General features: G+C 38.7%; 1 protein-coding gene and 2 non-coding genes across 3 annotated transcripts; 2 read left to right on the top strand and 1 right to left on the bottom strand.

Moving 5' to 3' along the window:
- LOC136413756 (matrix metalloproteinase-2-like) lies at nt 1-25,799 on the top strand. The gene is made up of 10 exons (XM_066397461.1): nt 1-610; nt 13,209-13,378; nt 13,562-13,660; nt 21,827-21,976; nt 22,481-22,623; nt 23,032-23,365; nt 23,635-23,947; nt 24,078-24,382; nt 24,441-24,547; nt 24,603-25,799. The coding sequence occupies exons 1-10, from the start codon at nt 449-451 to the stop codon at nt 24,845-24,847; spliced, it is 2,028 nt and encodes a 675-aa protein (XP_066253558.1). The 5' UTR covers nt 1-448; the 3' UTR covers nt 24,848-25,799.
- On the top strand, nt 3,472-3,564 carry TRNAY-GUA (transfer RNA tyrosine (anticodon GUA)). Its single transcript has 2 exons — nt 3,472-3,508; nt 3,529-3,564. It is a non-coding gene; the product is annotated as a tRNA-Tyr (tRNA).
- Nucleotides 13,801-13,873, bottom strand: TRNAK-UUU (transfer RNA lysine (anticodon UUU)). Its single transcript has one exon. It is a non-coding gene; the product is annotated as a tRNA-Lys (tRNA).
- Nucleotides 25,800-26,604: the final 805 nt, after the last annotated feature.

A 26,604-nucleotide genomic window follows, 5' to 3' on the forward strand; every position in this document is an offset into this window, starting at 1 on the left:
GCACACTCGGTTTCATTTTCAGTTGTTTCGAGCGTGTCCAGCCTTGCAGGCAACGCGCGCCGTTCGCTTGTTTTTCCGCCGTCTTGCCCGTCCGCTAACTAATATGCCCTGGAAACAAAACACTGCCTGTCCACCGTGTCCACTGGCAAAATCCAAACAAATGGGAGTTATCGCCTGATGAGTGGCCCGTCAACAATGCATCAAAACGTCGCTGTCAAGTTGAAGAGAAAAGCACGCGCCGGAAGTACCACTACGTAGTGTCAGATGCGGTTTGCAGTTTTACGGCTTACCCCATTGGGAAAACACCTCATTACTAAGCGAGCTGCAGGAAAGTAATAAAAATCGCACTCTTCGCGGGTGACTAGATGCATTTGAGGAACCCTCGCGCGCTTCGTTGTTCCTTTGTTCAAACAAAACACTGTCGCGAAAAACAAAAGGCGCAACAACAATGGACCGTAAAATGTCTCGGGGGTGGCGTTGTTCCGTTGTTTTTAAGGGTTGTTTCGATGTTGTTTTGTTAATTTTGTTCTTGTTGCTCATCAGCCGATGCGACAGTCAAGCACGAAACGAGAGTCGGATTTTTAAGAGGGAGGCTTTGGACGGGCATTTGGTAAGGAAACATTTGCTTTAAAAACTACTGAATAATGCCTTGGTGAGGCACCTACTATTGTTAGTTCGGTAGCGTAAATAATTATTGTATCAGGGACGATTTAAATAATTGCAACCTTGCCACAAATTTCATTTTACAGGTTTGTGCGAAATAATAAGTGGAACTGTCGTTTAAGGTTTTATACGAGGTTTAGATCAGCATTACTGCACGTACAGGGCGTCTCAAGGCTAATTTGCCGTAAGTGTCAAAATGGACCGGTTTCGCTCTTGCTGGAGCAATGTGATCCAGGGCGATAGTGAAAGTTTTTGACATAATTGTCTTTAACAAAAAAACTCGACCTTTTTCCATGGGACACCCTGTATAAGATGGTATGTTATAGGATATTATTGACCTACCCACTACACGGAACAATTCCTTAAATACTTTTCCGTTGAATAGTGGCGCTGCACGATGTTGCCTTAGAAGTTCTGGGCCTGTTGCAGGTCTGCTATTGGAAACTTCTTTGAATCTCCGTCTAACGGCTCGTTCGCTTATATTTCTGATTTCTGCAGCAGCAATATGACAATTTTGCAGCCTTTGGCAGACGGTAAAGCTATCATCACAGGCGGTAGTTCTTCGAAGGGGTCTGGGACCAGCTCTATCCCTGTGTCTCGTGCACTGAGGCCGTCACAGCCTTTTAAAATTCGGTAACTAGGCAAAACCCTATTTTACAGGCTGTGGGGCCGATCCGGGGTTATGTGGTCCAAAAAATCGACATTGCTATGGACTTACATGGCATTATGCCCAAAGTCACCGTAATCTGTAAGGACTGGATGTGGCAAACAGTTGAATTGGGGCTCTGTGACGTCATTTTGTCGTGAAAGATGCGTCATGCGGCGGCGCAATCGGCGCATATAAGACGTAAGGGATGAGAGTGACGTCACTTCCTCTGATTTCGTCGCCTTGAATTAGAGTCCTTTTTACCGTGAAAAAGCAGTAGGTGTAAAGAAGGACGACTAGCTAATTCACCATAATATGTAGTGTTCCATACGAAATAGTGAAGATTGAGATTATCATGAAGGACTATGTGTGTGTGTGTACCTACCAGCGTAGGGATGCTGTAATCTTCCCAGATTGCGCTAATTTGAATGTCATTTCAGTGCACTTGATTTCCGTCGCATCTAAACAGAAACTGAACTTCTTATTAGTTTTTATTGGTCATTTTATTAGCATCACGTAACAGCGGTGCCTTAGTGAATAAATAAGACCGTGTTTGTACTGCACGCAATGGCGCCAGCCTCTATATCGATTGTCTACATATTGCGAAGTGACAAACAATAACTAGACACACAACGACGGTAAATAAATATCTCTGGAACATGACAGACATTGTCTGCCAACTCAAAGAAATAATTTACCATGCATTAGGACTAATGGTAACCATTATGGCTCGCCGATGTACAATAACCTTTGTCACAGAGGCGGAATAGATTTTTCCTCTGGGTTTATTTTGTCACTACAAAGAATGTAATGAGTAATTTAAAGGAGCGCAATAAACTTAGCAGTGACCTTTAAATTGTTACGAAAAAAGATGTGAGAGTGACTCAAACTTGTCTCATTTTCGCAGTTTCGCAACTAAACTATTATGGACATAGTACTCGTATGAGAAAGGATATCACGTTTGCGCGACCCAATTAACATGCAGATAGCCAAAAAGCAATCGCCATTGCTCAATGAAATGACTTTATTAATTACCTACTAGGAAGCCGCAATTAGCAAACGTGCCGTTCATTCATAAATTTGCACGGTCCAATGAGTAATCGAAGAAAAACGGAACAAGACCAAGATGCCTCATCATGGTTTGGTGAATAACTTCCTGTCTTAGAAAAATCGATCTTCGCAGTGCTCCCTCAGTGAATTGCAGAGAAGAAGCGATATTTTGCAAGTCACGAGAGCTTTTTTTGAGTCATTTAAACTGGTTTCCACAAAAAGACATAAATCCCGCTTATTTGGATGTGGGCAATTCAATGGTATTACCGCGTACAGCACAATTTTTGCGATGGGCATTTAAGTACCATTCCGAGTGCAACTGACAAAGAACGGAATTTTTTCAAACGCCTTTTTGTTCGGTACCATGTCAGAGCAGCATATAAATTTTATTGGGACAATTGAACACGCTGCCAGAATTCGCCTTGAAGGAGAAACCATGGGCGGAGGGGCTACTGGAATTGGTCTTCTGGTTGGAAAATCCGAGTGCGATATCGTGAGGATAAGATTTGAAAAACGCGTTTTCAAGAGAGGTCTACTGGAGGCTCCCACTGCCAGCCCCACCGTAAAACAATGCAAATTTGCAAATCCCTTCTTAGATCTTTCTTCTTCACATAGACTTTCACAAGTTCCCACAACATAATTCCAATTTCAGTGCCTAATTTATCCGCACTGAAGCGAACCATCTTTTTACACGTTTTTTTTGTCTTCGTGTGTCACCATCCTATCGTGGCGCCACTCAATCGGATTAAATGACCAACTAGCCGAGCTAAAAATTGCATCTGTCCTTGTTTCGTGTCGGATAATTTCTATTATTATCAAAGCCTTGGGCTCTATCTTCCGATGGTGCCAATCCACAAGTTTTTGTTTATTCATTCCCACCTACAAGCAGATCTGGGTCGACCACTTAAACAAAGAATCTTCTTGCATAACAATTCGCTTCTAAGAAACACTAAAGCCGAAAACGGTAGTAGGTGCTTGTGCTATGCATTGAATTCGAGTGGTGCCGCACCGAGATTGGAGTAAAAGTGAAGTGGTGTGGGTTTCGCACTAGGTGGCCCCAATTCAGATAAGAAGTACCGCTTTTTAACACACTTTCAATTCGAGTCAATCAGCCTTCGATAGCTCAGTTGGTAGAGCGGTGGACTGTAGTGGTGCCGTTGCACGTTGATATCCATAGGTCGCTGGTTCAAATCCGGCTCGAAGGAATCGTTTTTTTTTCCTATGCAATAGCGTCATTGCTGCATCATAACTTGGTGCATTCAAAGAAAGTGCGTCAATTAATTCCGCAAATTCAAGAGGTTAGAAAAGCGATTGTTTAATTGTATGGTGGTACCACCAGTTGCATAATCAATAGATTTCTGGGGCTATATCAGACAGGAAGTTTTAGTAGCCAACTGAACAAATAAGGTTTTCACCTTTGACTTGAGTAGTTAAAAGCTAATAATAGGATGGATAAGGACGATAATTGGGTCCTCAGAACTGGTAGGCTCATGATATAGTATACAGAGCGTCCCAAGTCTTTCCGGCTGTTTTCCTGCGGTAAACGCCTTTATTCCGGAAATCACGAGTAGTCAGCGGAAAGGCCTAAGAGATAAAAACAGTCAAGCTGGTTTCTTCACGGTGACATAAATTCTAATCTGTTACTCGATTTCGTTTTTGCATTACCCGCACATCCGCCACCGTCTCTAATGATTTTTAAACAAAAACAAATCTCTAAAATTTATCCTCTCCATTAAATGGTAACACCGAAATGCTCTTATGTTTCATCCTTCAATATACGTGACGTTGACTGTCAACGCGTCCTCGAGATTGCCACATTTTATAATATCTCTTAAGCTTCGACTAAATGTATGAGCAACAATGCATTAAAAGGAGCAAACTTTTGACGGTAAGACTCCTCATCAGCCTTAACATTTCCCAATGAGTCCACATCTGCGTGAGATTTCCAAGCAACAATTTTCCACAGCTGATTGCGGGTAGATGCAAAAATATGTTAGCACGGCACCGACTGGTAACCCAAATTGACCAAATCAATTTTCCAATTATTCATTCATCTCGAATGAGTATTTGCGCGACCTTTTCGACGCCTTCGACCGTTCACCTCATAAGCGCCTTAAGCAGGATGCGCTGCCTGTCATCCATTTAATGATCGCTCGTCAATTCGACTACGTAGACGGGAAATAACAATAATAAAGTCGTTATTGGGATCGAGTAATCTTTGAGGGGCCATCTACCAAGACCTAATTAACGCTAAACCCTAAATTATATTTGAAAATCCAGGGAAATCTTGTAGTTTTTCTGGAAATTTCCACACACACAAAACAACACATTTTTTTACATGACAAATACCTCGCCTTGAATGCTGAATAACAAATAATAACTATTTACTGCACAGAGCTACAAATGAAGGAATTATTGTTGCCTTTGAATGCGCGTATCAGTGGTAGAAGGAGACAGAGTTACATTGACGGTGTGTCAACAAACTGACGAATATTTAGACGAGGTTATCGAGAATTTTTCGAGATAACAGCAATAGTCGGCCTAGTTTAACGATGAAGTTTAAACCACTACTTCCCTTCAGATTGCATAAGAATTGAGCACACTGTTACGTCAGAAATTTTACTACTGCAGTAACGATGACGTAGGTGCAACATGTCACGTTATCAAGCTGTTTCGCTAGGGTAAGATGACAATTGTCCGATGTAAAATTGTCCAGTACCTCACCGGCTAATACAAAAAACGAAAAGCAGGAGGAAGTGGTATTTGGTACAATAGACCAGGAGATGACAGAGCCAGACGAAAACGATGATAAACGTTATAAGAGAGGCAAAAAATGGTGATGTTTTACTTGCATTGCCGAGAGAGGTGTGCGGGAACAAGAGAGGAGCAGCTGAAGCAAAGAAGTTGTGGGAGCAATTGCAACCACTGTGAGAATAGGGGAATCTCCATAGGCGAAGGAGAGAGGGGCGGACTTCCGGTCAAACACTACAACGCAAGCAAAGTATAGTTAATTGACCGAACGTTCTACCACCTCATACTAAATCAACTTCGCCTAAAAAATTATCCCGCTATGCCATTGCTTTATTAAATCTAGAGGAATTTCTCTCTGGTTTGGAAACTTTCAGTGAGTTTATTGACGTGTTGGTAATTCCAGAAAATTCTGGAATTATGACTGTCTTAACAGGAATTGTGCCGTGATAGAGATAGGTGGTAATGAATTTTCTTAGAGGTGCTGATGTTGGCGGGGAACCCAGAACACTAATAGGCATAAGTAAGCCACAGTTCAGTAATAAGAATACGCGTATCATCGTTAAACGTCAATAAAACTTTTCCCTGGAATTTCCATGTAATGTGAGATCGTAGTTGAACGCGTTAGAGTAGGTGACAGTCTATGGCTCCGTATGTCTTTAACAGACTTACGTAAACAAGTAGTAGTTTTTTTAATGAATATAAACGTACACACGAATTGCTGTTTCTAATCGACCACTTATTCCAAAGATAATAAACATTTTTCGTTCACGAACTGCGTGCAGTGAATGTCACGTTCGCCGAAACTCTGTTGATCCGATTTCGACTCGAATTTATAGCTATAAAATCCATAGATAATATCAAAGCCACATTTATCAATGACCTTTCCTTTTTGCCAAAAATATACGAGCAACAATGTATACAATGCACATTGGTGGCCTTGTCGTGTTTTATGCGTACTGTTGCCATATCTAACCAGTGCTTTATGAGTGCATTAGCACGAGCACGTATTATAATGATAAAAGTGCACTTGCCCTCCGATTAACAAAGGCCGCATTGATCGATGTGCCAAATGAAGCCTATAAAATTTGCTTAAATTGTATTAGTTCACTTATTGTTGTTGCTGTTGTAAAATTGGAAAGTTTAATCAACTTGCCGGCAACAAAGCCCTTGTGCGCCTCTACTTCTTAGTGAAGAACAATTAAGCGGGATACCTATCTCTATAATAAATAACGCGGTTTTTCAGCACCTTAAAAGGCCGTCCAGCGTCCATGAATTCAATTACCGAGTCTTTATTGGGTAAACGCGATTTTACTGCCTTCCACATTATCTTTCGCTCTTTAACAGTTGAGCTTCAAATTAGTTGGGAAAACAAGCTTAAACACGGACTTTTTGCTTCCACAAAGTAGCTGGTCATTGCTCCTCTTAACCCATAGGTTCAGACAATTTAAATATGTATGAATTAGCTATCCAGCATCAGCGCCAAACCATCAGATAACCATCTCTTCTGTTCGCGTTGCGGCTCGATTCATGTGCATTGCCGTTGCATAATCATAAATACAAATGTAAGTTTTATATTGAAACCAGCATCACTTATTTGGAAATGGTCCGTTAGGTCGGCTTTTTGCTGACCTTCCTAAAAAGGTCTTGCTCTTTCTGGAACGGTTCCCCCATAGCGTTTTGATCATAAATGCAAGTCATTTTTGTACCCAACGTGCTTTCTTGAAATATCTTACGCTGTTAGTTCACAGTTTAAATCCAACGTAAATCTCATTAACGCAAAGGGAACCTTTGTGTCGAACTTTTGGGAAATTTGTCTGCAAGATAATCTCCGTAGACTGACAATGTTTCCAGAACATCGATATACATACATGTATTTGCCTTTAGGGTCATTGGAATTTGACACAGAAAATTTCATTCAAATTCGTTCATCAATAATTAAATATTTAATTGCGATTGCAAATGTCTACAAAATATTGCAGCGGGAGAACTTAAAACAAATCGGGAACGCAGTCGCATCAGTATGCCGTCATTATGGCATGTTGACGATATTAGTGCCCCATAAGTGCGGGTATATGGTAATTGTTATTTTGCGTCACTTTGACGTCAGCGCGAATGGAACTAGTGAACACACTTCGTTCGAGAATACGCTTTTAAAGTTGAAGATTAGTTTAAAGTAGTCGAGTATTTGATTTTAGTAAACTTAAATTCATGAAATCGCTGCCTTATGAAAACTCAATTACTAAAATATTGGAAATCAGTAAATTAACCCCATATGAAAAAACAGAGTTTTCTCGTCCCAAATTTAACGATAACGATTTTCAAAAATATGTTCTACATGCCTTCACGAAAGCATGTAGAACATAACTCGAAAACTAATAAAGATAGCTGTAGGAAGTTGACCCTGGAGAAATCTACCAAAAACAATCTTTAGACAAACTTTTCAGACTTAAGTCACTTTAAGAGGCGCTTTAAGAGCAGCGGTGACATGAATTTATCGAAGCTTTACTGTACTTTTTTTCTTAAGTCACTTTAAGAGCAGCCCAGACTTGAATTTATCGAAGCTTACTGGTGTTAAAACAAACAGCAAGAGAAGTATTTGCGCATTTGGACTTTCTGGAGCTCAAAATCCTAGAAATGTGGTAAGATATTTACCAAAAGTAGGGCTATGGAATTTAGGTCCAGGTGTAGTAAAATACATTTGAATCAGACAATTATTAAGAACTGTGCCTGGTCATTTCTTCCAGTGCTTCGCAACGATCAAATCACTCTCGGAGACGGGGAAAATGTGTTGTCCACACGTATTCGACCGGATGAACCATTGAAAACGGTAGTGGCTGACGCATTGCGCATTTTAACATCTGAATCTTCATTAAGTGGGTTGTGATTCACGTGTCTAGGGTCTTTGTTTTGTACTAATCGAACCCAAAAAAAGGTCGGAGAGGTCTATGAAGCCATCTTCTGTGACTCATATACAGAGCCCTTCGTTTATTTTTTTCAATTCAAAAGTCTATTGTTCTGCAACACTGGTTTATATCATAATGGGTATATTATTACAGGGCCACTGACCCATAACACACCTCATAAATTTATTGACGAGAGGACTAGACAGCAGGGCACAGTTAGTCAACGCCTTAAATGTGGTAAAACACCACTTGCAGACGGTCGGACAGACCGAGTGGGTTGCCATTAAAAATCGACTTGGTTATAATATTGTTTAATGGTGGTATAAGCAACCATTAAGAGGGGTTTTGGTCTGTTATTGAAGTGGGACTTCGCCCGATAAGGGCGACAAGTAAATATCACGATACAGATCTGTTATAAGGAAAGTGGGTTAATTGATATGGATTTTGCTGGCAAATGTTTAGTTCCCACGCTGCAACACGTTTTTTGAATGTGAAGTAACATTATGTAGTGGAAGAAGCTTTGGGTCAAAAATGGTGACTCAGTCCTGCCTTGAAGCATGAAACCGTAACGGATTAGTACAAATCGCAAATGTGCCTGCGAGCCGAGAACCCGCGGTATAATAATTCCAGGGAATTTCGTGGGTCTGCCGAGTATTTCCGGCAGTCCGATTTCTAATATTATCCCGACGACTTGTTTAAATATTCAAACGACTGCATTTGCACGCCTTCTCCGGATCGTTTTGCTTATTTTCGGTTGGCTTAACCTGCTTCGTGCACTTTTGAAGTCGCTCTTAAAGTGGGAGCTTAGGCCGGATTAAAACTAGATTAAGAAATCTAATAAATTGCAATGAATTTTCATGACTTCCGAAGGCCATCGAAGAAGATCACCTGTGCATTTAATTCCTGTTTGCTTATCAATTGAAATCGGTTTAAATTTGAGCTGTTAAACACGTCTATGGAATGAAAAAACTTTTAAACTTTGAACGCAGTATTTCCTATAGGGACGCTGATGTCAGCGTGACGTATGCTAAGCGATACTGTATAGCAGGCAGCTGCTATTTTACATCATTTTGACGTCAGCGTAAATACCTACAATAGAAAATATTGTCCGCCCGTTTTTTTCAACAATTTTCGCAATACAACTGTGAATTATCTTCTGCTACGATAACTCTGGGTTTGTGGATGAATTGTGCCGTCTTGTGCTGCTCAGTGCTAAAGCATAAGAAAGTTAAATTTTCATTCATCCTGTCCCATACTTATTCTCTATTAATTCATGGACAATTGACCACTAAACCATCAGACACGCTTCTCAGGGCTTAGTACATGTCTGCCTCTCTTCGTGGTTGATTATCCCCTAAAACTGCAGTAGTATCGACCCTATTTCGGGTGTTAATTATCACAAATAAGCATACGTTATTGATATTCAGCCAGGGGCAAACTCCCGTCACAGCCTACACATTAACTTTTGTTTTTCCTACAGCTTTGGAAAATTGCATAATGACAAGACATAAGAGCTCCAGGCAGGATGTGGACGTAATTACAAAAGTGATAAATCTCCCTGCATTTGATGGCAATGGCCTGATAATGCGAAAATGGCACGACAGGTTGGAAACTATGCACATACGAGTTTCTTCAAAAATATCTTATCCATATGTAGCTAAATAAATCATCGCAGCAGGAGCTATATTTAAAAAGCATCTTCGCGGTGAAATACTGCGACGACATCACGTTTCCAAAATGGTTTTAATCCTTTTTGGATGTCGGCTTTAACCTCTTAAATCAACACGCATAATTACCGAAATTACCTTCCTTGAAGTCCATTATTTATTTTTGTGGATTGAGTAGTTCGTCTACCTCATTGAATGCAAGAGGAAGCCACGCATTGTACATTGTATGCATATTTTCATCGTGGAGTCTATTCTTTAGTGTGGACACTGGAGATTGTCTTTGAGATACGTACAAGAGGGCTAAATATAGACGAGTACATTCATGGGTTTTGATAAACTCATTATAGGGACGACCACACAGTGTGCACTAAAGACATCAAGCTTATGTATGTTTATTTTTATTTATTAGTTCCTCCGCACCTACGATGAAAATAAATTATGTTCACACCTGTTTTAATGCGAATATTGTATGTTGTGGGTAATTAATAATTATACTGTCCGATTCAAGTGATAAAAAGGTTTTATTAGGGCTTAATTATCACATTAATTAGATATTCGAGATATTTAATACAACTTGCGTTTGATAGACGGCGTTGGGCATGATTTTCTTAAATATGTATGTGACTTCGTGATTCACCATCTTGTCAAGAAGGTACTAAATACTTGGCGTAAAATTGAAACTACCCACTGTTTTATTTAATGACGACCTACCTGTCTGCGGTTCATTGATAAAATTATCTCAAACAAGACGTAAATAGCCCTCCAGCCATAAATAAGCGACGTATTGACTGACAAGGATGGCTTCCACCTAACTGCAAACTCTTTACTTCTTTGGGTTTCGGCCAGTTTGTCTCGGGTGCACCTTAACATTCATATTATTCCTCCAACGCAATTTTTTTCTTTATGGTTAATGAAGTTACTACATGCACATAAATACAGTTCTACTTTATAACCCAGTTATGAAGTACCCTCTCATAAATCCTTGCAACAGTACCCGGTATTTCAGTTTCCTGTTTTCCTATCCCAGATGTTTCAGGTTTATTGTTTCACCATAAAAGATAATGAATAAGTTTTAGTATTCCCTGTCAATGCGTGGGGCCTTCAAGGGCAGCAAATAAGTGTTTCCTGATTAAGAATCCTGTTTTTCCATTTAATTTACGAGGGCCCCTCAATCTTTGACAAGCTCATAAAATGTCTTTTGACCCTCGACATTGGTTCGCGTGTAACTCGTCCGATTTATATCACTTCGCCGAAATCATTTAACTTAATAAAGTGAATAAATTCGGTAATTAAAGTTGGGAAGCTAAAATACGGTTCCACCACACCGTGCCTTGTCTGAAAGTCATGGTATGAATCACCATCAGGGTTGAAACACGATACTTGAGGTGTATGATTTGACATTTTGCACCAGTCATGCAATCAAAAATACTAAAAATGTGACCGAATATGAGGCTTACAAATTACCAGGCAATTTTATGTAACTTTAGTGGACAAAATATGAAGGTCACATGCTTGTTCATCAATTTGTCCAGTAAATTACCGGGTTGTGCGGCCCAGTTTGGTATAGCCCCAACCATAAACTATTGTGTCTATGAATCCTTTAATATGCTTTCTTGTAGCTATTTTTATCGGTTTTAAAGTAATTCGAGCATACAAGTCTATCTGTTTCATAACAAATTCACATCATAATCAATTGGAACCATCAGCACGACTTAATTATGACTACAAATTGATAGAAATTTATGAGTTTTTATTCTATCAAAAACTCAAATCCATCAGCACCAATCTACATATATGGATCTCCTCACGATAGTGTTCGCTGATTTAATAGGCAGATCTCTACTTATTTGAGCTGTTAATCGTTGACCACCAAATACCAGACAATACCCCAAAAGCCATCAACGATGACGGTTTAAACAGTTTAAATTGCAGATGTCATAATCGCTTTATTTGAAAAACCGATGTGTGTATTTATGGGAATCATGCTGCAGATGAATCGTCATTAGTGTCAGTTTTCAGTGCCAGATTTGCGGCGGGCAACGACTTTCGATCAAAAAGAGAAAAAATCTTATGTTTGGGTTATGCAAGTTAATTTTACAAGCTGAGTTTAGAACCATTAAATTTTTCAATGCGCAATTCTGGATGAGATCTTTTGATTACGTAGCCTCATTTCTATCTGGTATACGAATAAACGGGGTCGTTGCAATTTCCTTGTCGGTCAAGCCCCCGCCTGTTCCAAACAGGAGCAGAAATAAACCGAAATCGCTATTGCCTTTCAGGATGCAGTTTTGCTCTATTTGACCCTTTAAATCTCTTTCTCCAGACGGGCTGTTCCAGACAGGTATATCGTATAAACAACCTTTCCAGATATATTTACTTAGGGAATCTATTTCGGTTTTGCAATAACGCATCACCCTTCTCTTTTGAGTCTGTGCAGCTATTTAAAACTGTCTCTATGTAAATTGTCTGTTTTCGGGCGATGGATAGACCGTCTGGATAACTTTAAAATTGACCCACATTTTTTACTGAATGTAAACATTATGCAGGGAAGTCAAACAACGCTCGATTTATGTCTTATATTTACTGTTTATTTTTTTATCTGCCTTCCACTGAATTTTTTAAGTAAATAAATGACTTGAAAAGTATAACGTGCCATCCGTATTAATGGAGAGCATAACACCTCTTTCAGAAAGTTCAATGTCTCAACTTAAATGGTGCTCAAGTAGGCTGACATTATATGCGTTTATTCACTTTGCTTCTTTCGCGGCAATTAGCGTAAATAGGGTCTTATGTCGACTAGAAATGGCCACTTTGTATAGGATAAATCTGGACGTAGTCAAGTTGAGATAAAAGGGCTGCAACGATCGACAACTGCGTTTCAAGAAAGCACGAAAAATACTTTCGAATTCTAGATTTGTTTATTCGACAAATGTACATATTCGATGACATGATTATGAACCCAGAATAATGGAAGTTCCTGAAGCAACAATAGGTTTTCTAAAAATAGAAGTCCGTTGGCTGAGATGAAACAAAAGGCTCTAAAATGCGACAGCTACTGTCATCGTGCCGTTAGTGCTCTGTTATTGTTTTAATCGTTAACAGTAGCTTTGTCTTGACAGTGCCGTAATTAAGTTCCTCGTCTTTTTTTCTTGTTTTTTTCACACTTAATTGGCCCAAGTCACTGACAGGATAATCAGTTTAATTGCATAAATGTGCATTCATCATATGGCAAATTAGAGGAGTATCAAAGTAATAATAATAAAAAAAAAAACGAAGTATAAACATATTGCAAAGGTTTTATTCTTGATGCGATGGCGAAGGAAAATTATTCAATTGGCATGCTTTTAAATAAACACATACATTTTTAATATTTGCTAATAAAAACTGTTTATTATTGATTACTAACATACTCCTACCTCTTTATTGCCAAGATAATCTAGAATTTATTCCAAATTGGTAATAAATTTGGTTTTATAAGCTTTTATGTATTGTGTGCCGCCATTACAGGTTTCTGTGTTTTCTCTTCAGCAAAACTATCTGACGAGTTTCGGGTACATGCGTCAGTCGGCAGATGGTGTCTTTGCAATGAGGACTGAAGAATCGATACGGGGTGCGATCAAAGAAATGCAGGCTTTCGCCGGAATTCCTGTTACTGGAAAATTGGACGAGAAGACTGCGAAGTTGATGAGGACGCCGAGGTGAGGATTATGTTTAAATTTTCCAGGACGTTAAACTATAAACAGTTAGCACGATTGGGTGTAAGATTTTTTTTGATCGGTGTTTATAGTTACGCATATATTTTATTATCCAAATGTTCCGGCAAAATAAAATAAAAAAATGTCTTGCCGTTTAAGTAAAGAAGTTATTATTTTTATTTCCAGATGCGGATTGCCTGATAAAGAAATCGGTCTTACATCCGGACGACGGAAAAGATACGCCATTCACGGAATGAAATGGCCACATACTGACTTAACTTGGAGGTAAGTTTTGGAAAGATAAATTATTTTTAAAGCGTTCATAAAATACCTTTTCCTACGGCCCTTGCTGAAATTAAAAATTTAAATAAAAGAAAACTATAAAAAAACGAAAATTACAAAAAGTTGAAATAAAAAAAAAGTTTCGCCCGAGCAGGGACTTGAACCCTGGACCCTTGGATTAAAAGTCCAATGCTCTACCGACTGAGCTACCCGGGCTCTGAAAGTGAATGCGGCTAGAACGGTATTAAACGACGTTTGTGCAAAGAAACTTTGTAAATTATATACAGAATATTCATTTTTTATAGAAAATATTTCAAATATTATAATTAATTTTCTGGAAATTTGTTTTTAATGGAACACCCATTAAATTCTTTAATATTTATATTGAACCGTCTAGTTAAGCGTCATAAAAAAAAATTGATCATTTTCTAAATATATCTAAATATTTGAATATCTCTGAAACTGTCAATAACATTAATTTCATAAAAATTAAAGTACTTATATCAACTATGTATTTAGTTTAACAGTGCCTTAAACGGACGAAATGCCAATGATTTGCGATGTATACATCAGTTGAAAGCCATGTACGCTCGTTTGCCATATGGGCCTTTGAATGAACTTTGTAACGTCAAAAGTTGCATTCACGTAACAAAAACAAAAAGCTCAATTCATACTCATAATAAGGGTACTGATTAGCTGACTGAAAATGTGATCTTAAAGCTTTTTATTACCTTTTCGGCGCTTGAAACCATGCACCAACATAAACTTTAACTTTATTACACCATGTAAACCCTTCGTTATTCCATCCTGTAAAGAAATTTAATTATTTTCCTCGTTCGAATGTCAAATCGGGAAAACAGCCGAAGTTCGTTTTTCGTTTTCCTTTGGTCATCAATAATGAACGATCCGTTTCATACGTTCACTGGGTATTTGTGTTCCACGTAGAAAACTAGCCAGTTAATAGGCAAATAAAATTTTCATTGTCCAGAGGCAGGTGAACGACCAGCCCTCTCCCTTATTGGCCCTTCATGTTACATCATGATTCGATATTGAATTTTTTCGTGTCAAAAACAAAATTGTATGTTAAGGTATTGTACTGGCATTTTAAGGAAAATCCTCATGATGGTCCAAATAATTCAATATACGATTGAAACTTAGTAGGTAGGTATCGATAAATTAGAAAAGAATTATTAATTAGTTGATATAATCATGTTATTTTTTGAAATCAGTAGTAACAAATTTAGTGCCAAATTAGCATCAAGTGTACTTATATATAATTAATGTATAAGGGGACTTCAAAGCGTTATAGAGGAGATTGGAAAGTGCTTTAAGTGCTAGAAATGATGGAACACGTAATAAGGTGTCTGATCTTATGATTCATTTAAAACGTCCATTTACAATAATTCCTAATAATAAAGGTGTATGACTAACGATTATTTGATTAATCGAGATCCTTTGATTTATTATTGAGCAGGTGCCCTTTCTTAAAACTAGGTAGGTAGGTATTCTTTTATGCCATTATAGTATTCACAAAATTTAGATATATGATTTACTTTTTTGAATATAAGCAAAATGTCAGGAAGAAATCTTGAATTATTGGAGATATCTGTTGATCACATTTTCAGCCATAACGGTAAATATGAACCAGACAAATGTAATCAATAACGGAATACGTAATTCTCCATACATATACATGTATATAAAATATATGAAAGGTTGTGTGTTTGGAACAGACACGTTCTTTCACCATATTGTCAAGAAACCCGAAAAACGTTACATGTTCACTAGATTTGTCTCAGACATTTGTTTGCTTTGTTGGAGCAATGTGAAAACTCCTTTTGTATACTGTCTTATGACCATCTTTATCAGTTTTCGAGTAATATAAGAATTAATGTGTTCAACACTTTTGAAACGAAACTTTTGTGGTTAAATGCGAGAAACTATTTTTATTTATACATTACTTCGTATATGTTTGTAATTTTCAATATAATGCTGTGATGCTTCTAACCTGGTTTTTGAATGTAAAGCCCCTAAATTTGACTATCCCTCGGGTGAAATTTCCAGCCTTCCGTAATTTAATAATCGCCATATTGCAGAAGCGTCTATGGTAAGTCGCTGGTAAGTGCCTGTGGGTGATTCAAAGTGCCTCGTCGATAAGTCCCACTTTTAGCATCAATCTGAGACAAGCCGCAACATTTTTGCAATTTGTTGAAAGGGTGTGGTGTGTCTTTGAGACATCGCTCATCTAATTTGGCTCTTAGTAAATGTACATAAATCGATCATGTGCATATTATGTACTTACGTATATAAATTTTCATTAGAGAGGTACCCATAACGCAATTAAATTTGAATAATTGATCTAATTTTTCAGTTGACTTGGCCCCCCATTTCTCACAAGTCCCGTTTAGTCGCGGATTTGCAGATTCGATTGTGACGAAAATGCGGGAAAATTTTAATTAGAAAAACGCGCCTTTTCGAAGGTGCTCCAAGGTCCACTGAGTCTCAATGCGAGATTTGGTAAAAATTAATTGATTTTAGATCCGCAGTAATTGTCTCTATGCGAAGGAGTGAAATTTTCGATTAAATATACACGATTTTGATTTGTGTGAATAAATGTAATTTTATTAACCTGGATTTGACATTTGCGTCACCAACCCGCTTACTGAAAATATTGCTAATTAATACTTAATTGTCCAGTTAAAATGGAGTGGGCATTCCAATTAAACCACACCTCTGGATACGCGTCAAATCCACACGTCTCGGTAAGGGGAATATGTCATGGAAAATATGTTAAGAGTGCCTATGATAGACGTGAAGTGCCCATCAGGAAACGATATTATATTTTTCGACGTGACATCAATTAACAATCTGGAGAGAGTCGGGTTGTATGTAAACGAAATGGGGATTTTAGATTTTCTTTCTGCTTGCCCAATACCTATCAGGTGTTCCCGGAAGGAAAATTGCTCATACATTTTAGAGCACTTGCTCGACCCATCATATACCTCATTACAAATTCTATTTTTAGGAGTCACACACGCAATTCTCGTTTTTCATTTACACCCACTCACGATAGAAAAATCTTAAATTCTCCTCTGTATAGCTATAATTCATAATTCTTATACAATTATCGACTAACTTCCATCACGCCAATACGTGGTGTGATGGTAAGTTTCTATCACTTACAAAACCGCAGTACACTCGTGTGATCCCGAGGGATCATGTAGAGATTGCGAGTGTCAGGTTTCGTGGGTGTATGCCAGTTATGATGTTTTACAATTTTGATGGTTTTATCGATACGTTTGAACATGTTTCTCTTGTGTGTATAGCTCGTAGGGAACTCCTATGGGTATAGTTCAAGTAGAAAACTTTGAAATTATCCGTTAAGAAAGAATTATTAGAAAGGTCTGTTTTGGAGCAGGAATCGTAAGTTAGTTAAAGTTTCTGGAAATTAACCTAAAAATACTTTTTTCCCTTTGTAGTACAAAGATTTTGATTTACTAAATTCACTAAGTAATCGTTTCAGTCACAAATAATGTATTTTTTTACCTAACAATTACGGAAAGCGGTACTTTGCCGCACACCTAACTGTGACAGCCGAGCGTTATCATCTAATTTATTGATAATCTGGGTTAGAAATTGGTTCTTTAGACACCAAAAATTTGCATCATAGTCTATGCGGTGATGTAGAGTCCATCACTTATACGTGTTTCTTTCTTATTGAGCAAATGTTTTCTGCACCCGTCGTCGAACTTTTACCGACCTCAAATATCCTCAATTTTGTAGCCATGCCGACACATTAGCATTTGAAAATATCAAGCAGAACCTGTAAAGGTCAAAATGTCATCCCTAGAGGATCGGATTCCGGCGTAAACAACACAAATATGTAGGACAAAGGGCCGGTTTGAGTTTTCAAAAAAGGAAGAAAATACGCATCGGGGACTGGGTTGACGCTTAAATCCCTCGATTGCAAAACTGCATGGCTAAAGAGTGCGTCCAAGTCAAAAGCACTTAAACCAAGATGATTGGAAGCAAATAAAACAAAGCCACCAATCGCATATGTGGCTTGAAAAATGAATCGGTCATTAGTGTAATTAAGGCCTATTTAGACGAATTACGTCATCTGCGGTTGTTTCTTTTCTGTTTACAAGTTTTGTAATCATCGGTAAAGGAATGTGATTGCCGCAGCATTATGTATGATTTTCTAAGGAGCTTCCATGCTTGTTTTTTACTTGTAAATAAATCAATTTGATTACAAATCTGGTGAGTGTTTAGTATTACTCTTAAACCGGATGTATCTATCAGTTGCGGTGGGTGGAATGCAGAAGCGTGTTAAATGCCACTTTCAGTGAGATAAGAATAAAGTGATATAGCAGAAAGTGTAATTTCACAGCTTTATTATTTTATTAAACACAACTTAAGTAAGTGTTAAGTCTCCGAGTCTCCGAATTAAATTTCCACCTGACACTCAAATTCCATTCTCATTAAAATTTAAGATTGAGGCTCCTCCCGCCACCCGCCGCACCCCTCTAATGCAGTTAACTGTTCAATCTTCGCATTTTATTCGCCAATTTCTCCATAATTTCGTTTACAGGTGGAGAGGAGAATTTCGTTTCGCGGAAATCGAGGGTTGATTTGTCGTGTAGGGAGTAGGTACATTTCGTTTTCAGTACCAATTAGCGGCGCCCTATCATTAACTCCTTTATCCGCGTATGGCGGAGATGATCCGGATTCCGCGGGGCAGAAACAATGGCCCTATGACTGACAATCGAAAACCCTCCGCGAGACAGGGCCGCGTTAAGGGCCCTCATTTGTGACCCTTAAGTTTGCACGGTGACGTCACCGAGAGAGCGGAGTACTCTTCATCTGAAGTGGGTGCCGACACAGATCACCGCCCTTAAAGGGTTTAAAGGGAGATTTTTGCCTTAAGCCAACATAGAGGGGGAAGTCTTGTAGAAGAATGCTACAGGAATAATAGTTCCCTCAAATATCTAGTTTTGCCATTCTGTGCATAGAATGCCATATACATATATCTACGAAAACTCATTAAAAATCCAAGAGCATCATAGTCGTGCCGTTGAATTATCAAAACACGCCTTCCGACTAACTAGAGTTGATAAAGGGGTGGCTCGCCACTTTGCGCACGCACACTTCGGAACTTATATAAAGGAGAAATGTCGCGTCTCGGTCCGACACTTCTGGAAAGTGCATCTGGCTGGAGAGATATCCAGAAATCGCTCCGAATTAATTTAGTCGACCAGTGTGTTGAAAGAGCGTGTTTCATTGTGTCAGTTGGGTACGTGTTCGAGAAGAGTCATGGATAGTGTGAGTATATCCAGATTTATTATTGTTTTTTTTTTGGTTAAAAAAATTCAAGCTTTGGCATGCTGCATTAGTAAGATCTTTAAGATACACGGTTTTAGAAAAAAGCTGTGTGTAGTAGTGAATTTTATTTGATCTGCACCTTGCCTGATATGAATAAAAACCGAAGTAAACATGTTAGCACTCGACATTTAATGCTCGGTTGAGGGCACCACGAGTGGTGCCTTCTTTGCGAAGACTCCTCAACTTGTAGATAGCCAGGGAACTTTATAGAACTGTAGTGATTTGAAAAAATAGAGGAAAAGATAACGTCTTTGGAAACTTAATTTTGTTCAGATGATTTCTTCTAATTTTATAAAGTATAAAATTTAGCATCCTTTCTGAATGAAATGGTGAAGGATTATTATTTTGCAATTCGATTTTTCCATTTTTGAAGCTATTTTAATAAATATGGAAAATATAACTTCACTCAGACACTTTTAGATAACTATAACACGGGTTTTCAGAAAGGCGATAATATCAATAAACTTTATATTATTTCCATCCAAAAATAATTTAAATTTAAATTTTCCTAATAATCCCGTCGTTTGAAATTGAACAGATTTAAAAACCAGTTCAATGGTAATATTTCACATAAAAGTTCAAAACTGAACTGAGTATCGCACTTGCCGAAATATATAAAAACCCAAATTAAAATTTGTGAAGAAATTGACGAATTGTTCTGCATCTATAACTCTAAATTCTATATTCAGTGTAACCTCTATTGATCAGTTGCGTATTGTTGATACTGGGAAAAGTTGACAAATCGCATTGAACCAATAAAACATTATATCTCCGATAAAACATATAAAACATACATTAAGCAGTTTTAACAACCGTCAATCGAGCACTCGTAACGATTTTCTATAAAACTTTAATGACATATTTAGTGAGCTTAATAAATGTTTATTAGGCCCCCAAAGGGAGGGTCCACCGGGCCAATAAATTACGCCTTCTTTATCCGTTTTTATTTTAGCATCATTATGTTGAAAACTAGACCAATCGATATAGTAGGTATAGTTTGAGCCACCCTCTCTTCGAAAGTAGTATTTCGGGAAACTCTCAGTGAATTATTTAAGACTTATTTCTCCTGGGAGGAGTTTTGTATTGCCTCGTTTTTTGTTTCCCCTTCACCAATTATGTATATTAGAACTTATTAATTTCGGCATGAAGGTAAGGGCCGTTTTCTAATCAAAATACTTCGGACCGTGAATGGCATGACAGTGGCATTCCGAGCATTTCACGGAGGCTAAACATGCTTATGAAAAATTCATGGCGCAATTCCAACATTAGTGAAATTATCATTCAAATATTACCTGGCAATAAGGCTTTTTCTTTACGTCGATGCCAATTTTGCAGGAAATTCATCCATAAATGAATTACTGTTTACTTTCTACACACCACGCACTGCACTGCCCGATCTTAGTTCCGCCTATGACTCTTCTTCTCAACAGCCAAAACTGCGCGGCGGTCGTACGACTTCGGAAACCCGAACGTAACTGACACGATTTCCCGGTATTCTTAAATAAAACCGAATTTTCAAATACGATTTTTCCCGGTTTTCAACTAAGCACAATCCCGTACGAACGCTCATTACGTTGTTATTTAATTAAGCTTCAAGCACGCACAAAGTTTTTCAAATTTTTCCCACATTTTCAGTCCAAATTCAACATTTTTCGCGAGTAAAACGAGAAGGACACAGAGACGCCATTAACACTGACAGTCGGAGCGTTATTGTTTTGTTTCTAAAGCCTCCCTGACAGAACGCGTCGCTTTTGTTTGATGACGAAACGACGAATTTTTGTACAACCCCATTTGCACGTTCATCATATTCCAATGGAGGTAAGATCCTATAATACACCAAATTCCATGAGATTGATATTGATTGTGGATCATATAAAGTGCCATTTATGACGAACGAGAAGGAGAGCATAGCTGCATTTAAATCAAAAACTACACTAGAGTGATGAATGCGCCCCAACGCCTTCCCGATCGAAATCAATTCGTTTACCATTTTATTAGTGTCTGATTAGATTTCACCTCTCACCTGGGGGCGATTTGTTAAAAGCCGGATTTTCCTTGAATCGCCGAATACACAAACAGTCAATAAAGAGAAGGTGGCAAATCGACGGAAATTGCGAGGCAAATAAAATAATTTTCCTATTTCCTGATTGTCTTTGGCGCCGTTAGCGAAGAGAGAGAAACTTCGGGAAAACTGTCGCTTAAAAAATAGATTGTAGAGAAAGTTGCGACTGAACTTGACAACTTGGAGCGGATCAAGCTGGCTTGAAGCTGGCCGTCTTAAACTGGGAGCGACGTCGCTTCAACTCAGATTGATGCCGAGATTATCAATTGTCATCCCGAAAATTGGTGGAGGCCTACTCGATGACTCACTCAACCTGGGTGTGATGTGTAGTTCAATCCATCACAACCTCCTTGAGTGAGCGATCGAGTGGGTCAACAGCTGCAAGAACTTTGTGATAAATCGCTAAGGAGCAATTAGCGTACTCGAGCGTTTCGATGGAGAGCAAATGCGTGGTACAGGCAAATTTAAAAGTGGCTCGTGACGCCAGTCTCTCTCTTAATAGATCCAAATATTAAACTAAATTCATATCACAAGATCATTTAACTGAAAGTTAAATTAACTCGGGTACAGCGTCAGAAATGTAATTGACAACTATGCCCCTATACATTGTAAATTAAATCGAGGAAGCTTTCGGAGATTGAAGCCCGAACGTATGGATGGATGTTTGTCTTTCCTGCTTAATTAAGTCGAATATTGTATTCACTATTTGTAATGTGGTTTTTCAGCTTAAGGACAAAGACCTTGGCCCCGGATCTCGACCCCTATGCAGTGCGGTTCGTCATTTCCAAAGCCCTCGCCGTTTGGTCCAAGCACTCGAAGCTAACCTTCCGGGAGGTGGACAGCGATAGGGCCGATATACTCATTTACTTCTATAGGTGAGTATGATTAATCTAGGGGAGTCAATCTGCGAGGGAGATAATCTTCAACCGGAGATCACAAGGGGGCACTTCCGGGCTGTTTCGTATCTCGACGACAAATTCAAGGATTTGTGCGATTGTCGTTTTATCTGGAGAGGATTTGTCGGTCGCTTAGTCATGTTATTGGGAGTCTATGCAGTTTTCGCTCTTTGGGGCCCGGGTATTACATCCGGCGGCCGAGGGGATGTATATCCGTGCTGGAGACGCGCGGAATATTTTAAAGAATCAAAATTCCGGAAGTGATGGAGCACTCAAAGTCTCATGGGTCTTATGGGGGTTTAACTTTTTAATTTGCTCAATAAGCCAATCTGTCGCGAAGGCCGTTTCGTCGATGGAGTCTTATTGAATCGATACCTCTTTGATTCTAAGGAACGACGAAACGACTAGATTGGCCAGTAAAAGTTATTGTAGTGTGGCGGAGGACAAGCTCGCCGGGTTTCTCCATATTTCATTATGTTTCAGGAAAGACCATGGAGACAACTTCCCCTTTGACGGAAAGGGGGTTATCCTTGCCCATGCCTTTTTCCCCACCGGAGTTAGATCCCCCGTGGACGTCCACTTTGATGCCGATGAGAATTGGACGACGTCCGGGGATAGTGAGCAAGGTAAACGTTAAAATTAACCGAACTATTTATATTCAGCATTCGCAAACTTACAACATCAGCAATTCTCGATAGTCGCGTCAAAGCAACTTCAGTTCCTTGTTTCTGCTAACTTCGTTTTACCGCGAACTTCAGTAATGCCCAAGTCAACGCTAACGTTACTACACATAGGAAATCCGTAAATTCGCTTTTTAATTAAATTCAGGTGGACGAAACTGGATTTTAAAGACCCTTTACGGACCTGGGCAAATTGGAATTTCATAACATGTGCAGCTCCGGACTTTTACCCATCAGTGTCCTGGTTTCCCTCATCGGTATATTGCATCACTCATTTCCCTTCCAACATTAAATGTTGGACTATTCCTTGGAATAATCATTTATAGTCCCGTAGTTCAACCGATGTTTTTCCAGGTACCAATCTGTTCAACGTGGCAGCACACGAAGTGGGGCATTCCTTAGGGCTCTCGCATTCCAATGTAGAGGGAGCCCTCATGTACCCCTGGTACTCGGAAATGAAGGACGGTTTTGAGTACGAATTGCCCGAAGACGATAAACTTGCAATCCAGTATTTGTATGGTTTCCGAGAAGAGAAACGATGGGAACGTATACCATCCTATTACCCTGCAGCAGTACCATCGACTAGCACCACCACGAGTACCACCACAACCACCACCACCACCACGGTTAATCCTACGTGGAAACGCGGTTGGAAAGTTCCTTACAGCCCTAGATATCCCTATGAAAAGTAAGATACTTGCGAGAAAATTGCATAATCTTCAACAATGCCAGATTTTGAGCTAGCTAAAATCAGTGTTATCTGCCATTTGACAGTGCTGAAAATAGGGCTACGTAGTTAGTAGTGCTATTTCTCTGGTTATTAATGCATTTTATTTTATTGGCGATAAATCAAACAAATACAAATGTAATTCATTATGCTCAAAACGATGCAACACATTTAACAAGGAATCTTCCGTCCCAGTTGTTTACAATCAATATCTTTCAACTCATCTTTAGACCTGACAAAATTCCCCACAAGCCGTATAATCCATCAGCGAAGAAGCCACACTACCACAAACCGCATCCCACCGACAGGTGCCCGCACCATAAATTTCATCACACATCGTCGGTCCATCCTGCCACCATCAAACCTACCAAAACTGTGCAAAGGAGGACCCACCATCAAACCCATCGAACCACAACTGAGAGGCCCACTTCAAGGTATCCCAAGGAGTATCCGAGAGGAAGGGATAGTCCTCCGGACACCTGTGATACGAGCTATGATGCAGTGGCTGTGATAAGGAGGGAACTTTTTGTATTTAAAGATAAGGTAATAATTAGCCCTCCTGGTATCGTAAAGGTTCAAGAACGTAGCAAATGTATAAAAATTTCTCTCCCATCGAAGATTGTTTGAGACTGTGCCCTTATTATTTATGCATTTATCATCCTTCTCTTTACAGTACTTCTGGCGTATTGGTGACAATGGCGTAGTCACCACTGGCTATCCAGCTGAAATCACCAGACTCTTTCGCGGTTTTCCCAAGAATCTCACCCATGTGGACGCAGTCTTCGAGAGAGCAGATGGCAACATAGTCTTCTTCGTAGAAGATAAATATTACTTGTTTTCTGGAGTGAGTTTGGTGCCCGGATATCCCAAATCCCTATTAGATCTGGGGTTGCCCAGTTCAGTGAGAAAAATCGATGGGGCCATGATTTGGGGGTTTAATGGGAAGACGTATTTCTTCACCGGATCTGACTATTATCGGTGAGTCCGTATAGATCTTTTCCTGCAGTAGATTCTATCAGTTTATGTTTACTTGCAGATTCGATGATGAGGAACAAGAAGTGGAAAAAGACTACCCTAGGAGCATTGACTACATGTGGAAAGGCATTGGATCAAACATAGACGCAGTGTTTCAATGGAAGGACGGTAATATATACTTAATTCCTTAGAATTCTAATCATCAAAGTCTTCTTGGCGATAGGCAAGACGTACTTTTTCAAAGGCAAAGGCTTCTGGAAGTTCGATGACATTCACATGCGGGTGGAGCACTACGAGCAAAAAGCCTCAGCGCCTGTTTGGATGGGGTGCAAACAGGACTATGAACACAACCACCTGAACCAGAAACTGCCCTACGTTACGGCGGACAGCAGAGCATCCTCAGGATTAATAGGGACGAATATTTTCATAATATTGTTTTGCACGCTCAAGTTGATTTATTTGTTATGAATTTGATATGTGATAGAGAGAATACTGAAAGGCGCCCAGGAGTCCTTTACAGCCATACTTTTTTACTTTTAAGCCGATGTGAACATATCTTTTTCTTGAGTAGAACTAAAATATACGAAGACTGATGAGTTTGTGGAAGTTGATGATGATTGAAATTGCTGAATTTCGGGCTTGTCACTGCCTTTCGGAAGTTAAGAAATTATTTTTACTTTTGTTTAAGCTTTAGGTGTTTAATTTCTGTGATATTTTTATAACCATTTTTGTATTTGTACACTTAGTTGATAATAATGTAGCAATTCGTGCGAATCATTAATACATATTGTAAGGTGCTTCTGTATACTTTAATAAGCTTTATTGTGTGCCTGGCTCTAAAGATTTTCGTGCTTCAGTAAAATGTCGGCCGGGCACCGAAAATCATAATAATCCTAAACACAGCATAATAACCACTATTTTTCGGGTAGGAATGAACGCGATAATCGAGAAATGCAAAATTTAAAAGATCCTCCTGCCGATAGAAACAAAAATGTGCATTACAACATAGAATATCCCTTTAAGAACGTTTTAGTTCTTAAATATTATAGGATTTACTAAACATATATAGAAAGTGGAATATGCTCTTCAGAACGTGTTAAACTCGTTACTGAAGATACCGTAAAAACCTGTATGGTTTTATGTAGAATATCGAGGTAGTTTTGAAGGCCGAAAAGGGAATATTGCCAAGGCTTTGGAATACGGCCATATGTCTAATAGGCATCTAGTAAACGTGCTTCTTCTAAGTCAGTTTAGATTCTCTTATGAGGATTTCTCCCAATTATCTGTTAGATATATGGATTCCAGTAGCTCTTAGGTATGCATGAACGGGAAAGATGCCTCATAGTATATTATAAGTATATCAAATATTTATAAAATCGCCTTATTTTAAATGGAAATAATAAATTTTTGATAAGCAGAACTGTGTATTTATATGAGGGTTATAGGGAATTCACAATTGCGGTGGATACAGGGTATTTCATAATAGTATGTCAAAAATTCAGGGGATGCATCCGTGGATGATTTTAAGAAAAGAAAGTTTCTTAAATATTTTTCATAAGGCTAATTGTTTTTCCGAAAAAAAACATTATTTCTGACTAATATGAAAAATGCAAGAGTGATATAAGATACATACATCACGTTACTTACAAAAAGGATAAATAAATGTCCTACATGAGTGTATGCCTTGGTCCTTTTACGTACTCTTTGAAAAATCCTTGGTGTATTTTTTGATGAGTTGATCGAATGAGTTACGCGACTTATCAGTTACAGATTGTTGTGTTTTACTTTTTCCATGAAAACGGTTAACGTTATGAAAAATACTTGACATCTTTTTTCACAAAAACATGGAACATTCAGAAAACTATTTTTATTTAAAAAAATTATCAATGGGGAAGTCATTGATGAAATTAAAAATATCGTTTTCCCTTAAAAGATGTGTTCCTACACCTATTTTACGCTCCCCAAATTTCGTTAAAATATTTAATGCTTGAACACACTTATTAGCAGAACCCCGTATTTCAGACAAAAACCGAAAACAAACTCATGTTCATATGAACTTCTTTTTTTAAAATCATCTACAGATTCACCTCCTGAATTTTCGAGATACTATTGTAAAACGTTCTGTATACATGGCGATCTTAACTATCAAAAGGTCCCTTCAGGGAAAATTTGACGCCTGAATTTTATGAATCATTGGACTAAATCGTGGGTCCAAAGATAGACCA

The sequence above is a fragment of the Euwallacea similis genome, chromosome 1 (assembly GCF_039881205.1).
Source record: "Euwallacea similis isolate ESF13 chromosome 1, ESF131.1, whole genome shotgun sequence".
In the NCBI taxonomy this organism is placed as follows: Eukaryota; Metazoa; Arthropoda; class Insecta; order Coleoptera; family Curculionidae; genus Euwallacea; species Euwallacea similis.